Here is a 17,962-nt window from a genome sequence, read left to right on the forward strand (position 1 = left end):
ATTGGGAACTGAGTGGCGCTGAGGGAGAGTGTGAATTACATGGGCCTTTGCTTGTTGCCAACATTTTCAGCATTTTAGTGTTTTGCCTTTTGTTCTTGCTGTTTCTGGAATTTCGCTAGGCTAAAGAATAGGAAACGTTAATCAACATTTTGCCTAAGTAATATGAATGAATTTTGCCTACTTATACTGGAGGGAAGAATCAGAATATTGTATCTTTGGGACATGATAACATATCTTTTAGGAAAAGATTTCTGCCTTCAAAATCATCCTACTGTTAAATTATTAACGGGTGGCATTAAAGAACTATCACACTGATACAGACAGTTAAATATCTTAAAAGATAAAAGGATTATAAAGTTTAAAAAGAGGACCTTTTGAATTATGGTAGCATGTACCTTCAAATTAAGCATTTTTAAATGTTTGGCTAAAGTACTGATAAAATTTGCAATTATTTTGGGTGGTCTCCTCAATAAGAGGAGATTTAATGTTGATGATTTCTAGTTTCTAGCCACAAATTAAAGTTTTATTTGTTTTATGGCTTTGAAGGATTTGTTTACCCTTGCTACATAACATGCATTGAAGCATCATCTGGTTTATCACGGGGAAGAAAAGGAGAAAGGAAAAAGTGTGTCTTATTTTTGTAATATCTGAGTTTAGGCAATCTGCATTTACATTCTGTTCTTCAAACATAGAGTAACTTTCGATATTTCAAAGGGCTCTTGAAATAGGAAGGACTGTTGTGAAGACTAGGTATGGCTGGCATGGTAAGAGACAGAAAATATCAATTCTCAGGGTGTAAACTGGGACAGCTATGTGTTCTGTGCACATTGTTTACAATCCTTCAAGGAAGGTACTCAGGAAATGAGTTGACAGAGCTCTAAAGTGAACTAACTTGTTTTCCCTTTAACAATCCTTTTCGATGTCAATCAATATGTTCATAGGTCCTAAATAAATTGTGAGGTAATCTAGGGGGAAATTAAGAACAGAATTTGTCCAAGAACTCTCTTACACGTGGTCACTATTTGCTAAGAGCTCCTAACACTTACTGAGAAAACCATTTACTTTCTATTTAACTGGGTAAGATTTAGTAATGGCTTCTGTGTCATGGTGGGACCAATGTGTCCTCTTGTGTGACTGATCGTAGCAGTGCTACTCAGTGGGCACAGGTACCGAGAGAGCAGAGAACAGGGGTTACATTTCAAGGCAAGCTTTTTCATATTTTGACATCTGACACATCAGAATGCATCTTAAAATTGCTGATGCATCATAATTTAATTGGCTTCTTTTTTTCCTTCTTAGCAATACATAAATGATAGGGTGTGTTACAACTGATGATGGCTCGGAGGCAGTAAATGAGGTCATGGCCAACACACATCGAGAGTTTTTGCGTCATGGACAAGGTTTGCCCATTACTTCTGCAAGGAGAAATAAATCATTGCCAAAATGTCAATTTAGTGTTAATGATTTTACAATATCAAGGGGTTTACAATGCATACGGAAAAGAAACCCTTACAACCAGAAAGTTATACCAAAATAATTAAATAAAACAACACCAATGATATAAATGGCATCACGATATCGCTGCTTGCCACTTTATTCTTGACCACATTGTTTCTCCTTTGGAAACTGAAAGAGACATAGAACTAATAAGCGACTATGAGAAATATTACCAAATTCCCTTAACACAAAGAAAAGTTTATGAACAGCAACGGAATCTATATATTACAAAAGCTGATCTGTGTGAACTTAGTGATTTTTTGAGTTCTAAGAATTATTCAAAATTTAAACTAAAACAACACTAATTGTACTATCCCGACACTAAGGAGAAGAGAGGGTCTAGCTTTATACCCATTATGTGTTTACATTGCTTTTACTATGCCACCTCCGAGATGGGAGAAAAGAGCAATTTCCATTTAATATTAATGAATCAAAAGGATATTTATTTGGACAAATTAGTTTGGCTGCTTTTTGTCTATTTGAGAAACAACTACAAAATCTCAAGTTTGTGTTCCTTTCATCTCAAGGAAACTACAATATTGTAACTCCCTTCATTGGATAAGCTTACAATTTCCCCACAAGCCTCAAACTTATGTTTCTCAGTCACCAATTTTTTTCTCTATGTATTATGGATGACAAATTGATCTTTCTTAACCTACTTATGAAAAACAACTATGGACTAAGCCGGTACCTACCTGACACCAACAACTCACGCAATATGACCAAATGAGTAAAAGAAACAAACAAACTGACAATAGTCAAATAGAGTCTCTAGCTGGTAGACTAAGTATTGGTCTAAGAAATATAAATTTGTGGAAAAGATAGTAAAAATAAATAACATCAGAAACATGAAGCATGGACGACTAACCATCATCATACATTATAAGTGAATGATATATCATGTAGTGTATTTTCCTTTGATGTATAACATAATCATGCTAACACAAAGTAAAAGTGCTAATTCCTAAGCCTCAATTTTATATTCTTTGAAGCACAACTTTCTTACCCTCAAATCTGAAACTTTTGTTTTACAAAACATTCAAAACCAATTTAATAGTACCAAGCTGTTACACTCTAATTCTATTTTAAACATCCCCAAAATTAGTAATATGGAATTTTTCTATGCTCATAAACTACAGAGATTTTCACTATAAATAAAATAATTCAAACATATAAGATAAATATTTTAACTCTTAAGGGCAAACTTCTCCACGGTGTCCCTAGATGTAAGATTGATTGATCAACTGATTGATAAGCTGAAAGACTGGATACACTGACAGATGTATGAATAGATATAGGAATGGATACACGATATAGAGATAGAAAAAAGAAGATGGATGGATAGATAGATGGACACACAGATGCAAAGAAGGAAAGACAGATGATAGATAAGAGAAGATGGATGGATGGAGAGAGAGAAAGAGAGAGAGATAAAAAGACAAAATTCATTATGAGGAGAATTTCTGCTATTTGTATAATTGGCTCAGTAATTCTTAGGGCACAAGTTTACCAAAAATATATATGGAAAAGCTAGTATCAGCTGGAACTTCTAAAAGTAGGCCACAGTAAAAGAAAGATTGTTTCTAGCTAAAGTGGAGCAAATTAAATTTTAGAAAGTTTAATACATTCATTCTTATTTCAATCACATTGCACACCACACCAAGGTGATTGTAATATGCATATCACTTCTTACAAACTCCAAGTTGTTAAATGCAACTTGTTTTTCAACTAGTGTATCCCTAATATCTACAATGGTGATTCAGATAATATAATGTAATTCCATTTTAATGTAATTAATTTTATAAATAACTTTGATTATAGGAGAACATTTCAAAAGACTTGTTTGAATATGGAACACAAGCAAGAACATTTTGACTAACTTATTGGCCCTGATTACCCAAAAGCAAATTTTTTAAAGAAACAAAATATAGCTGAGTTTTGCTCATATAACATGTTAAGATTCTATTACTAAAAAAATGTTGACGTAATCATAATGATCAAGCACAAAACGTCACTAATTAAAGTTGGTTAAAAAGAGTCCTTACCGCAAAATCCTCTCTCCACTGGTGGGCTGCTTGAACCTTCTCTGCTTCCAAAGCCAAGCGCTGAAAAGGAAACATTATATCTTAGAATTCAAATGACCACATGAATATATACTTGTGAATACATAAAGCACTGAGGTTTTCAAATCAATTATAAGGACATAAAAAGCAAAAGAAACTCCTTATTTATGATTCATAAGCTCTCAATCATTTAGTAATCTACCCTACTAAAGTTGACATATGTGCATTTACTCTTACCTAATATAAATAACCTACTATTCTTAAATACCATGGTTTACTAGCTCTGCCGTCATCAGAAGATGTGGACTCCGTGAGTACTTTCTTTCAATGATTAACATTTCAGTTTCAGAGAAAGCTTTAATAAGTAGCGTATATTCATCGTGGTAGAACCCTGTTTTTAGTAAATACCGTCATAGCATATGTTTCTATATAAGCGGAAAGGAAATGATACTGAGAGACCAATCGATACATGCTAAGCACTATCCTAGGCACCTTCTTCATAGCATATTGAGGGGTTTTTTTTAACCAAAAGCCATAAAAATGTAGTAATTTCCTTCTTGCTGAAGTACATTCTTATTAGTTCTTTCACAGAAAATCTATGAGCACCAAACTGTCACAATCTGCACATCTGAAAAGGGCCTTATTTCATACTTGCTCTCGTATATTAACGTAATTCGAGAATTCTAGCCTGACTCTTCCTGTAGCACTTCTAAAACGTTATTCCGTTCAGTTCAGTTGGAGATAAAACGTCTGTTGTCAGTCTGCTCATCACATTTTATAGATAATCTCTATTTTTTTCTTTCTCTAATAGTTTTCAGATTTTTCTCTTTGTACGTCTCAGAGTTACTGTCACACACTGTGCATGTGATAAGTTTTTACAAGACAGTGACATTTAGTGATGAACACGGGTCTGAAACCAGACTGCCTGGGTTGAAATACCAACCCTGCTGCATACTAGCCATGCAAACCTGGGGAAAGTTAAATCTCTTCTGTTTTCTCAGGTGAGTAATATCAAAGTAGGCCCTGTGGATGGTTGAAAGGATTAAATGAGTGATTTAACGTGAAGTGCTTACAACAGTGCCTGGTAGACAGTCAGGAATGCAGATGGGAGCTATCTAACTTAGATCATTATGATTCCATCTGCACTCCATGCCTCTTTGAGAAGACGGCTCAACGTGAAGTTCAGCGGAGGCCTACCCCAAACACAGCTAGAGGACAGTGGCAGAAGTAGGAAGAATATAACAGTAAAAACAATAAATATAAATATTAAATTCATTTTTAAGAGACAGAAATAAATAGGTTAGGTTTTAGAAAAGTATAAATCATGTAGTGGATTACTGGTTCATGCTTTGATCTTTCACTGCGAACTGTACTTCAGTGAGCACTCTTCCAAGGAAGTCCAGACTGTACTAGGCAATGGGAACATATCTTCATGCCAGTTTTTATATTCGTTACTGATTATGATGCCCTGTTACTTAATACTATGATCTGTTCACTTACTAAACTATTAAGCAGGTATTACTGATGACTATAAAATACTGCCAAATGGGAGATCTAAAGTTAAGAATTCCTCAGATGAATTTAAAAGAAAAATTCTCCAGTGTGCTTAGAATGACAACAGTTTCAGTTTATCAGCCACTAGGCAAACATGGATTAAAAGAAGAGCTACTACGGGTGCCTGGCTGGCTCAGTCAGTTAAGTGTCCAACTCTTGATTCCAGCTCAGGTCATGATCTGAGCATTGTGAGATCAAGCCCCACATCAGGCTCCACACTGAGTATGGAGCCTGCTTAAGATTCTCTCTCTCAAAAAAAAAAAAAAAAAAAAAAAAAAAGGAAGAGGAAGAAGAAGAGGAGGAGGAGGAAGAGACATTTTAAATGTTAGAAATAGGACCAGGTAGAGTAACCAAAAGAGGCTCTCTATCCCTAACAAAAACAAAGAGCTAAACAAAAAAACCAAGGGAAAAGTGTATGCCTTTCAGTAATATTGCAACACAATACTTTTGAAGATTTTAATTCAGTGTGAAAATGTAGTATAAAGTGAATAAAAATTAAGTGGAAATGGAAGCAACGTCTTTGTAGGTAAACTTCAGGATGGGAAGTTAGAGAAAGAAAAGACAAAATGAGAAAATAAACCAGAAGCCATATTCTTGACAAAATTCAGAAAACAAGTCTTCATTTTTAACAGGCAACACAACAACAGCTAAATATTCATATGTATAGGATGAATAATAAACTTAAGCATTTTGAGAAGTGAAACAAAATACTGGGTAAAACTTACATAAGTTAAACAATTTTTTCGACTAAGAAATATTAGAACTTTGAAATGTCTTTATGTCTTGGAGAGGAATGTTAAGATTTTTCCTTGCACAACACACACAAGGAGGATGCCATCCCCACAAACAAAACACACTGGGGGACACCCTCACCCACAGAGCCATACATGCTTTTCAAAGCTCCAGCTCTAACTACCACATTGTTCTCTACTCTGGAGACCATAAGAAAGTACAACTTAATTGATCTGACCCAGAATCACATGGCTTATGATATGAACATAATCCATGTTTAATAAGCCATAATGACAGTAATCATCACAGTTAGTAATTTCTAGAAAAAAATTTAAAAAGGGATGAACAATGGCAACAAACTTCTAAAAGACAAGTCTCCCAGGAGAAGAGACCAAATCAGCTCTATTTCCTTATTGCCTATATATATATAATTTTTAAACACTTATTTTATGAAGGAATGCCATTTATTACAAAATTCTAGAATAGTTTTAGAAACTTAAAGACATGTAGTTATGTATAAGGAAAAAAAGGGCATTTTTAAAAGGTTGGTTTGAAGCTCAAAAGTTGCTAAGTTTTCTATCCCCAGCTTAGAAATCTATAAATAATCAAGAAAACACACTACTTTGTTCATGCAAAAATTAATGACATATTTTTTTGTCTAGTAAATTTCATGATAAAGCATTAAGACTGAACTTGACACGTAAGGGGTCTGTCTTGGGGACTAATACACATAGTTGATGATGGTGCTCTTTCTTATGGCAAAATAGCTAGCCCCGACTTACAGAAAACTGACACGTCTTCTGGACATTTCAAGTCCTTAATTAACTTCTATTCTGGTCAAGCGACATTTTATTTTTAAAGCCGATGATCTACTGTTAAATGCCACGGGCAAAGTGTGTTAAGACTGATAAAATTCCTACCTAATTAAATGTGCACATTTGCTCAGTATTTAACTACAGTTATGGCTCTTATAGCCAGAACTGGCTACATAAGTATATCCTGTAACAATAACTTAATTCAGAATAAGGAAAGTGTGTTTTTTCTCATTTGATTTATAGTGCAGTTTAATCTAGTATCAAACACTAAAACCAGACCAAGTACAGACAGATACAAAAGACTCAACTCAGCATAAATAACCTATGAGAGAAGATGGAAACAAATCTGCTCTTATTGAGATAAGCCAGATAGATTCATTAAATGGCTTTATCATAAAAGAAACAGCGTATGTGTACATGAAAATTCCTTGGGTATAGAATGATAAGCATATATACACTGTCATAGATGTATTAATAATATATACATCCCTACCTACTTATTGGTTTAAGCATTTAAAACAGAAAATCATTTCAAGACTATTTTGAGGACTCATATGTTCAACAAAATGAACTTAAAGCTTTCTGACTCCAAAGCATGTGCTCATACAAGACCAAACTTTAGTCTCCATTAAGCCCGTTAAAAATATTAACATCACCAGACAGTCAGAGAATATACAAGGATATAATAGTATCAAAACCAGAAACACTGGTAGAAAGCTGTTTCAGGCTAACAGAAAATTTCATAGCAAATTTTTAGAAACCACTAAAGACAAAAAAACAAAGCACAAAAAAAAAAAAAAAATCACATGTCAGCTAGGAAACTGTTTTTATATAGGTCTTGCCCTCAGATCCTGAGAGAACACTGCTCATCAAAGAAAAAGCTTTTAGTATGCAGTGATCTGTAAGGAAAAAAAAAAAAGATGAAGAAGAAGATGAAGAAAAAAGAAAGAAACAAATAGAGAACAGGAGAAGTTTATCAGATCAGAGAAAGATCAACTCCCTTGAAGGTCTATTCATTCTCAACCTTCACTTTTGTCATATCCTTATCTCTTCCACTAGCACTGAATTCTGTCAGGTGATATGAAAGTCTAATAAAAGCACTATAATTATATAGGGAGTACTGAAATAATTCTATCATTCTCTTTAACAATACCTAAATATATTTTCTTGGCTATAGACTATTTTCTAAATCTGTATGTTATATGCTTCGTCAACTGTTTGTTAATTGCAGATGAAAAATAAAAGTTTTCTGAAATATTCAATTATAAAGAATTTTCTCTTAATAGCTTTCAAAGGAAACCTTCAGGGATCATTTGACAGTTCAGTTAGACTCCAATAATGTCAATACTCATGCTAATATCAAGAATGGCTTAGGGGCGCCTGGGTGGCTCAGTCGTGAAGCGTCTGCCTTTGGCTCAGGGAGTGATCCTGGTGTTATGGGATCAAGCCCCGCATCAGGCTCCTCCGCTGGGAGCCTGACTCTTCCTCTCCCACTCCCCCTGCTTGTGTTCTCTCTCTCGCTGACTGTCTCTCTCTCTGTCAAATAAATAAATAAAATCTTAAAAAAAAAAAAGAATGGCTTAGAAATGTCATTCAAAGAAACATCTCTAATTCAAAACAATTTATTTGGCTAGTGTATGTCAAGACTTTTCTTTCTAATAAAGAGGTAATAGATATACACAATAGACTAAGTAAAATATGCACGTTAATGTAACTAATGTACAAATAGTTAACACCCAATAAGGATTAGCCATTTATTGTGTTATGCCTATGTTCACAATTTTTTAATTACTCTAATGAGTTTTGCTTATCTTCATGGAATGTTTTTAACATATCAAAAGAATCAGGATAATCATTTGAATGGTCTAACAATACCGTCTAAAAATAGCAGGCTTGGGTGAATGAACAGACTTCTATGCTTGTTCCTACAGGTACAAGCAATTACTTTGGAGGTATAATATTATAATAGGCACGCACTTTTCAATCAAACAGATCTGGTTTCCAATTCTGGTGCTGCTATTCACTAACTACGGGATTTCAGGCAATGGACTTAACATTTTTCAGCGTCTAAGAATAATATCGACCTTTATATTTTCTATTTCTGTGCTAAATATCTAGTACATTATAAACTCAATGAAATTTGCCTCTTTTTGAACCTTAGAAACGTAACTTCATAGAATAGCCTATGTTAGAACTATAATCACTGATGACCACTTCAACATGGACATACATATATGAGTGAAATGAAAGTAAGCATCTTTTTTTTTTTTTTAAGATTTTATTTATTTATTTGACAGAGAGAGAGAGACAGCCAGCGAGAGAGGGAACACAAGCAGGGGAAGTGGGAGAGGAAGAAGCAGACTCCCAGCAGAGCAGGGAGCCCAGTGTGGGGCTCAATCCCAGGACCCTGGGATCATGACCTGAGCTGAACATAGACGCTTAACGACTGAGCCACCCAGGTGCCCCTGAATGTAAGCATCTTAATGGTCCGTACATTCTCATTGTATTTCGCCCTAGATAAAAGCTCTTGCTTTAGAACCACATGGTGGTCCAAAGGAATTCAAGGGATATTTAATACAGTAGACAATAAAATGAGCTCAATTTTATTCTAATTTATTTTTACCATAAACAGAATGAGAAAGGAGAGCAGATCATTAATGCTCTGCTTTCTCACCTTATTTCCTGAAATATTAAAAAAAGAGAGTCAGGTGTAACATTTCTTTAGCATTCTTTATGCTGAAAGGAAGTAATGAAGACCTCAAGTAGACAACACCACACTTGCATATCTAATACAGTGTTCCATCTAAAAGATAAAAAATAGGGGCGCCTGGGTGGCGCAGTCGTTAAGTGTCTGCCTTCAGCTCAGGGCGTGATCCCAGTGTTCTGGGATCGAGCCCCACATCAGGATCCTCCGCTGTGAGCCTGCTTCTCCCTCTCCCACTTCCCCTGTTTGTGTTCCCTCTCTCGCTGGCTGTCTCTATCTCTGTCAAATAAATAAATAAAATCTTTAAAAAAATATATATATATAGGACATAGTCCCTGCTTCTAAAGGGTATTTATACACATCCATATATCATATATAAAACCAGCCCATATACAAACACACACACACACACAAACACACATAAATAGATCATGGGATCAGTGTTTGACAGATGCTTTCCTAATGGTTACAGAATACATGCTTTGTTAATTTTAATTTTAATTTTTTTTAATTTTACATGGAGAACACATTTTTTAAAGTAGTGCTTTTTTAATGGATTATTTTAATTTTTTTATAATAATATTTTTTATTTTATTTTTTTTTTAAGATTTTTTTTTTATTTATTTATTTGATAGAGACAGAGACAGCCAGCGAGAGAGGGAACACAAGCAGGGGGAGTGGGAGAGGAAGAAGCAGGCTCACAGCAGAGGAGCCTGATGTGGGGCTCGATCCCACAACGCCGGGATCACGCCCTGAGCCGAAGGCAGACGCTTAACCGCTGTGCCACCCAGGCGCCCCAATAATATTTTTTTATTATATTATGTTAGTCACCATACAGTACATCCCTGGTTTTTGATGTAAAGTTCCATGATTCATTAGTTGCGTATAATACCCAGTGCACCATGCAATATGTGCCCTCCTTAATACCCATCATTAGCCTACCCCATTTCCCTCTGCCTTCCCCTCCGAAGCCCTCAGTTTGTTTCTCAGAGTCCATCGTCTCTCATGGTTCATTTCCCCTTCTGTTTACCCCCCCTTCTTCTTCCCTTTCTTCTCCTACAGATCTGCCTACTTCTTATGTTCCATAAATGAGTGAAACCATATGATAACTGTCTTTCTCTGCTTGACTTATTCCACTTAGCATTATCTCCTCCAGAGATAAAAAATACTGCAAGGCATAGAAAAACCATAGTCTAAAATCCATTACTCAGAATTCACCTTTATCTCTTTTTGTTTACATTTCCTTTAAAACTTTTTATATACAAAGTAGAGCATTACCAGTAGCCTTGAAGTTGTCCTCATTCCTTGACCAATTTCCCTACCCAGAGCAATCTCTATAACGAACTGGTCTGCCTCCTGCGGCACTGTTTGACGTGTATTTTTTTTTTTAAATAACGTAAATGTTATCTGATGTTGATGACACTGTTGATTCTTCTTCCTTATTAATAGGTTGCACGCAGGTTGAATGCCAAAGAGAAACTCCACCTGCTTCAAGGGGTGAGGGTGGGGGTGATTTGTCTAAGGAGAAACCTATTACCCTTGCAAGTGATGGTTTACACTGAAAATGAGAATCAATTAATGCCAATAAGTTTTGAGAAATGGTTGACTGAGGGTTTTGGAAAGTAAAGATAATGCCTAGAGGGGAGAAGAACGCTCAGGCAAACAAAGCTGGAGCTATTTCTAAGACCATTTTTTAGCACCAAACCTCTATGCACTTAATGCATCTTCATCACCAGAACATACTCATTCCTTCTATCAAGGGACCATTATTCCTTCTGCACAGGCATTACACATGCAGCTCAAAAGAAACTAAATCAACACTGAACCAAAACTACTTATCAAAAAACATGTCAGTTCCCTCTCACTCTGGAGCTATCCGTTACCAAGCCCACATTTACAAACGTAACTAAATGCTGGGGCGCCTGGGTGGCTCAGTCACTTAGCATCTGCCTTCTGCCAGGTCATGATCCCAGTGTCCTGGTGTTCAGTCCCAAGTCAGGCTTCCTGCTCAGCAGGGAGTCTGCTTCGCCCCTTCCCTCTGCCTCTCCCCACGGCCTTGCACGTTCTCTCTTGCTTGCTCACTCGCTCTCTCTAATAAATAAATAAAATCTTTAAAAAAAAAGATAACTAAATGTTGTTTTTATGTTTTACTTACGCTTGCCTAAAATATGCTTTCTGCTTTTGTTTAATGCCATGAAACATGAGCACATAATTATAATCATTATCTTTCTTTTTTCAAACTCACTTTTGCTTTTCTAGCAGAGCAATCTCAAACTGATTCCAAGACACGAAAAATTTATTTTTAATAAAATCCTATTTTAATTTAGAAAAATATATATCAATGATCTGAAAAATTCTAACAGACCTTAATAAAATAGCTTAGCACAAGTCCATCTACTTGAGTTTATGGAGGAGAAAAAAAAGGAGTTTGCCATCTTGACTATTGTTTATTAAGAGAAACAGAACAGGTTACATAATATGTAACTTTTAAAATATACTTTGATTAAAATTATTCATAAATAAACTGACCAAGTAGAATAAAGTACGTAGTCTTATTATTTATATCTATTCAAATATTTAAAGACTTCTGTAAATACTGGAATTATGACATAAAGGAATTATGAAAATTAATAGTAAAACATTAATTTTGATTATATTAAGCCAAATCACATATAAATCTTATACTGTATAAGATGCAAGTAAGGCTACAGATTCTTTTTGATAGCCTATCATTTTCTTACAATTGATTTGATTCCAGGTTACGTGAAATAAAAGTTTCATAATACAAACACTATTTCTCTTTCAAGTGCAAGCTTTAAGGGAATATAATATATGCAGAGCATATAAATAAAAGCTGTTGAAATCAAGCCAGACATCATTTATTCTTCTATTAGCAGGTCCAGGGAAAAATAAATCTTTTGGAACATGGCTTCTGGATCATGTTGTATAGGTTTCAGTCTGGATCTGCCATATTCAGAAAACGCTTTTGAAATCAACCACAAAGCTTCAAGTCTAATCTTCGGAGATGTAATTAGCTCCAAATAAATTGGCAGACTCTTAGAACACAGAAATCAGGGTAAAGGAGATGTCATCTGGTAAGAACAGCAAAACTCCTTTGAGTAGTAGTGAAAGTAAATAATACACAACTGGTAATTATCATTACCTCCCCCCCCCTTCTTTTGGCTCTACAGCACAAAACAATAAAATAAAGTGCTCGACTGAATTAATTTCTGTATCAGCTCTCCACAATGATACCTGCAAAAAATCACCAGAACGGCTTGCTCAACATACCTCATACAAACCCACTTAAAATCCCACCACCATCCAATGATTCTGATTTCTATACATGGTGTCATTACCAGAAATCTACATGTTTAATACAGTACACCTTTTCCTGGGACTAAACCTTGAAAACCCTCTTCTAGAGGGTAACATTTTTAGCTACCTTAGACATATGGATTTAATTACTCTCGGAGAAATGCTGTTCTAAATAGAAGCATAATTTAATGGAAATCAATGAAAATAACCCTTGATTAGCTGCCACACAATGCCGTACTCTCCTCCCTGCCTCTCTCTCCCAACAGACCACTAATGTGAGTTCACTAGGTGGAGGATGCACTTCTTTCACATCTGTCCACCTTCAACATCTCACACATTGTGTAGCAAGAGTAGACACTCAATTAAATGTGTGTGAAAATGTGGGAATAACCATTTCCAAGTATTTTCGAGATTTTTATCTCTGTTGCTTTAAGACTTAAAACTAGGTTCACTAAATTATCATCATTCATTATCAAGATGCTTTGGGAGGCCACAGAAGTTGTCTTCCTATATGACAATCATCTTTCTAGACTAGTACATCACTACCTAATTCTCAAAAATTGATGGATTAATTCAGTCACTTAATCCTTAAAAATATTAGAATTTAGCTGTGGATATGGTAGGGACCCAGAGTAGTCCATGTGATTGCACTCTGGGATTCTAGAATTAATCTGTAATCAGTTGCCTTATTCTCTGAATGTTGGTCACCAATGCAGACTCAGAAATCAAGAAAGAATCAGTGTGGAGAAGGAAGAGAATTGGATCAGTGCTCCAGAGGGAAAGAAAAACAGCAATGACAAGACAGTTTCTAAAACTAGTCTAGTCCTATTCCTGCTGATAATCTGCTCCAGAGCCTCACACAGTCAAGCTACAATATCAAGTGTCTTACATGAAGAAATCACATACTCAGTAATACCAACATCTCCTCAGCTGAGAACTGGATTCTGTTGAATATATCATGGTAACCTTGTGCCTACCAACAAACTGCCTTATAAATATATCAAATACCAAACCTAAGTCATCCTAATTTGGTCATTTTACATCCCTAGGTGACCTCACAATTACATATCTAGCATTTATTTTTCACTACTGACAACAGAAGATCTCAGTACGGTGAAAATAGCTCTACCACTTGGTAGGTATGTGACCAGCAGTAAGTTAAATAACACCTTGTTACCTCAATTTTCTAAACTATAAAATGAGGATTACAGTAGCACTTATGTTATATTGTAAGGATGACTGTAAAGTCCTCTATATAAATGGAAGCTACTACCTATTAAAAACTGAAGTACAAAGTAGTTAAGTGACTGAAATTATAAACTTAATAAGCTGAAAATCTTGAAGTTGTTATCAGCAAGAAATATTATACACATTTTACCACTTCAGGGTGAAAAAAATCCAGCTTAAATTCTTTCTGGAATAAAGAAAGTCATCAACAAGGCATAACTTTGCTGAGACTACAAATATCCGAAGTGTTTTGACAGTTCCCTCTGAATTTGTCCTACTTCCAATCACCATGTTGGGAGACAATTCTCCATAGGTCTGTCATGTTTCTGCATGTCATGTGAATAGAGGAAGGAAGAGCCTCTGCTCTAGAGTATCTTTCCTAGAACATTTGCATAGCAAACAGCCTTGGAAGACAGAGGGAGACTCTCCCTACAGGGTGGAAAACAGATTTATTTGTTGCTCAGGAAAATGCAGGGCAAAAGTTAGACAGGTTTGCTGGTAGGCTCCCTTTAAAAGATTGGAGTCTCCCAAGCCAGGCTTTCTCAGCTGTAAAACAAACTCAGAGCATATGCAGTGTCCATCTGGGCTACCCAGCATGGCCCCTATTGGACTGAAGGGCCAGGAGTAACTCATGTGAACATGGAGCCCATGCAGTCCTCTATGCTGGGAGTCATCAAGGCCACTGTGTCTGACTCAAGGGAGTCTCAGAATCCCTGACATCATGGTAAGCTAGCTTGTTAGCTTGCAAGAAGAATAAAAATCTCAGACCTTTTTATGTTTCTTGACCCACCCCATCTGGTTGTGTCTGCTTCCATAAAAGTGGTCACTGATCCATCTCCACACCTTCCATTCTCACCAGCATTTAACTGATGTCATATGTATTTTATCCTCCGTTCTTTACAGAGCATGCATTTTCACTCCGCTTCAAAGTCTTGGTGTCTCTAGAACAGTGCTTCTCAAAGTGGGCCCAGACAAGGAGGGGCAACATCACCTGGGAACGGGTTAAACAAGCGAATTCTTAGATCCCACCCTAGGCCTATGGAATTAGAAACTCTCGGGTGGGTCCTAGCAATCAGGGTTTAACAAGATCTCCTGGTGAGTCCAATGTACACTGAAGTCACTGCTCTAAAATAAAAATTCATAGCATTGTTCAAGTAGAAGTGTGTATTATGTTAACGTCAAGCTCTTACAGCTGTGGGAAACAAAACTATAAACTATGGGTTCTAAAGTCCCTCTTTTGACAAATAAACCTGGTGAGTCAGACTTACTGGAGATGAACAGGTAAGGCAGAAGTCCCTAACTGGATGGATACCAATTCAGTAGGTTAATCATGATTTAGAGTCTTACTTTTACTGACTACCATAGTTTATGAACTTGGAGATAATTAACATTAATTTCAAAACAAAATCATAGCAAGGAAAATGATTTTTGCCTTTTTGACAAAATTTATAAAACAAATGCATAATGTTACAAATGCAATACTAAATGTACACGGAAACTGCAGAAATGTTATTGAATCCTCAAGAAAATGTCCTGGAAATAAAAGGCATTGATAAAATTGAATTTTACAACTTTCTATAATTTTATCTTCTTATATTTCTTCTTTGAAATATATTATTGAAACACAGTACTTTGTATTATAGTTTTTATAATTCCTTCCTTCCCTCTTTCCTCCCTCCCTCCTTCCCTCCCTTCCTTCCACTCTTGGATACAGGATAGTATGTAGACTCAAATTTGTTTCAGTCTTGGGAGCCCACTACTTAAATTTACAGGCACGTGTAGGTTGCAGTGTTTCATTTTGTTTTTAATATGTTGATTGTCGGGATGCCTGGGTGACTCAGTTGGTTAAGCATCCCCTTCAGCTCAGGTCATGATCTCAGGGTCCTGGGATCAAGCCCCACATCAGGCTCCTTGCTCAGCGGGGAGTTTGCTTCTCCCTCTGCCTGCCACTCACCCTGTTTGTGCTGTCTTTCTGTCTCTCTCTCACAAATAAATAAGTAAAACCTTTAAAAAATTCTTGATACGTTGATTGTCAAATAAAGCATAAAGCACAAAAGTTTACACAAGGTAGAAAGGGGAAAATCAATATAGTAATAAGAAAATACTCAAATCTTTGTAGGTATCAGGTAATCTAAAAGAACAACCACTTTAAGAGAAGGAAAAGGGGGTGCCTGGTTGGTTCGGTTGGTGGAGCAGGAGCTCTTGATCTCGGGGTTGCAAGCCCCACATTGGTGTAGAGATTACTTTAAGAATTTTTTTTAATAAATAAATAAATAAACAGAAGGAAAAAGATCTGGAAAAGCCAGTTTTCACTGTCAGATGCTGTGTGTGAGGCTCCACCTTCCTTTAAATCTAGATATGTATCAAAGTTCATGTGGATTTCATTAGTTTATGAAAATAGCAAAGATACAACTTAGTTGAAATGATGCAAATTGATGTAATAAAAATGTATACCAAATGAAAAGTGCCTTTGAAAATTATTTTTTGGTAGTTTATTTCTACCTTTTTTTGTTTGTTCTTAAAGAAAAACAAAATCAATCTAAAGACTTGAGCTCTTCAAAGAGCGTGACTAGAGGCAAGCATACAAATAAACACATACAACAAAAAAACCATATAATTTATCATTAGTTTCTTATACTCATTCATGTAAGTTTATATATGAAGTAACAAAGTGAGAAAAAAAAAAGATTAACAGGAAAGGCAGATAAAAAAGTTCAAATTGGGGCACCTGGGTGGCTTGGTCAGTTAAGCATCTGACTCTTGATTTGGGTTCAGGTCATAATCTCAGGATCCTGAAATTGATTCTGGAGGTGGGCTCCACACTGAGCATGAAGCCTGCTTAAGATTTTCTCTCTCCCTCTGCCCCTCCTTCACTTGCTCCTGCGTGCATGCACACGCACTCTCTCTTTCTCTCTCTCCTTCAAAAAAAAAAAAAAAAAATTACCAAATTTATTTTGCTGTCTTTTGGTGGAAACTAACTTAAAAGGTTTATCCTCATAGTAAAGGATCATTTCTTTTTGCACATGTAATTTACCTTTCAACATTTTATAATCCCTAAAGTGTTTACCACTATATTTTCCTGGCCATAGTTAAAGAGTTTTGAAACAGTTTGATTTATTAACTTTCCAAATCAATTCACAGACAGACATCCACTACCTTGCACTGCCCTTTGAACAGATAACCTACCGGGGCAGCTACTACACATATGTTCTAATTACCAGAAATGCAATAACATCTTAATATTACATGGTAACAAAAAATATTACATAAAGCACTCCCTTGGCTGGTCTGAATATAATGCTGAAATTAGTTTTCATTTTGAGTGAAAATTGTGTGCAATGCTGTTCAAAAAGAATTCAGGAAACCATATAATATGTAATGATTTTGAAAATATGGGACAAATTATTTAATTTCTCTGCACGTCTGTCCTTCATCTGTAAATCAGAAATAATAATACCCATGTCACAGAATTGTTTAGGGATTTCATGATTTTTGCAAAGCAAAGACAGCAGTGATATCTTTGTCAACATTAGCTATTATGAATCATCAGGAAGGGGAACAAGGGGAGCTCCTTTTTTCCCTGAAGGTTATAATCAAACAGGTATCCATCGCTATGGTCTGAGTATACTGCAGCGCACCCCAGACCCTGTCAGATTATACCTCCTTCAGCCACCTTCCCTCCTTTTAATTTTACCATAATGATTTGCCATCCCCAGCTCTCCTCCACCCCCAACCCTCCCTCCTTCGATTCTTATTATATCAAAGGAGATGTGTTTCCTTTACCTCAGGCTATGCTTTGACTGGTTGTAAACAATTTATCATTCCTACCATGTTATCTTAATCTCTTTTCACTTTTAAATAATTTATTTTTGCGTTTAATTAATTCTCACAGGCTTCCAATTTGGTGAGTGGGTGGGTTTAAAAAAAAAAAAACGTGATCTTAGACAGTAGGCAAATTTTCTGTTTTGTTAATGTTGCTAAGGAAACAATTTTTTTCCCCCTCATTTTTGTTAATACGTTGAGAGTGAACGTATCACACGCTGTAGTGGATA

General features: G+C 35.8%; 1 protein-coding gene across 6 annotated transcripts in view; it reads right to left on the reverse strand.

The window, feature by feature from the left end:
* CACNA2D1 (calcium voltage-gated channel auxiliary subunit alpha2delta 1) overlaps positions 1–17,962 on the reverse strand; it is a 484,461-nt gene that overhangs the window by 223,931 nt on the left and 242,568 nt on the right. For all 6 annotated transcript variants that reach the window (XM_011223063.3, XM_019798051.2, XM_011223062.3 and 3 more), the window contains exon 4: positions 3,543–3,602. In XM_011223063.3, the coding sequence (XP_011221365.1) occupies positions 3,543–3,602 (60 nt within the window). The remainder of the gene's footprint in view (positions 1–3,542; positions 3,603–17,962) is intronic.

The sequence above is a fragment of the Ailuropoda melanoleuca genome, chromosome 1 (genome assembly GCF_002007445.2).
Source record: "Ailuropoda melanoleuca isolate Jingjing chromosome 1, ASM200744v2, whole genome shotgun sequence".
NCBI classification, from domain to species: domain Eukaryota; kingdom Metazoa; phylum Chordata; class Mammalia; order Carnivora; family Ursidae; genus Ailuropoda; species Ailuropoda melanoleuca.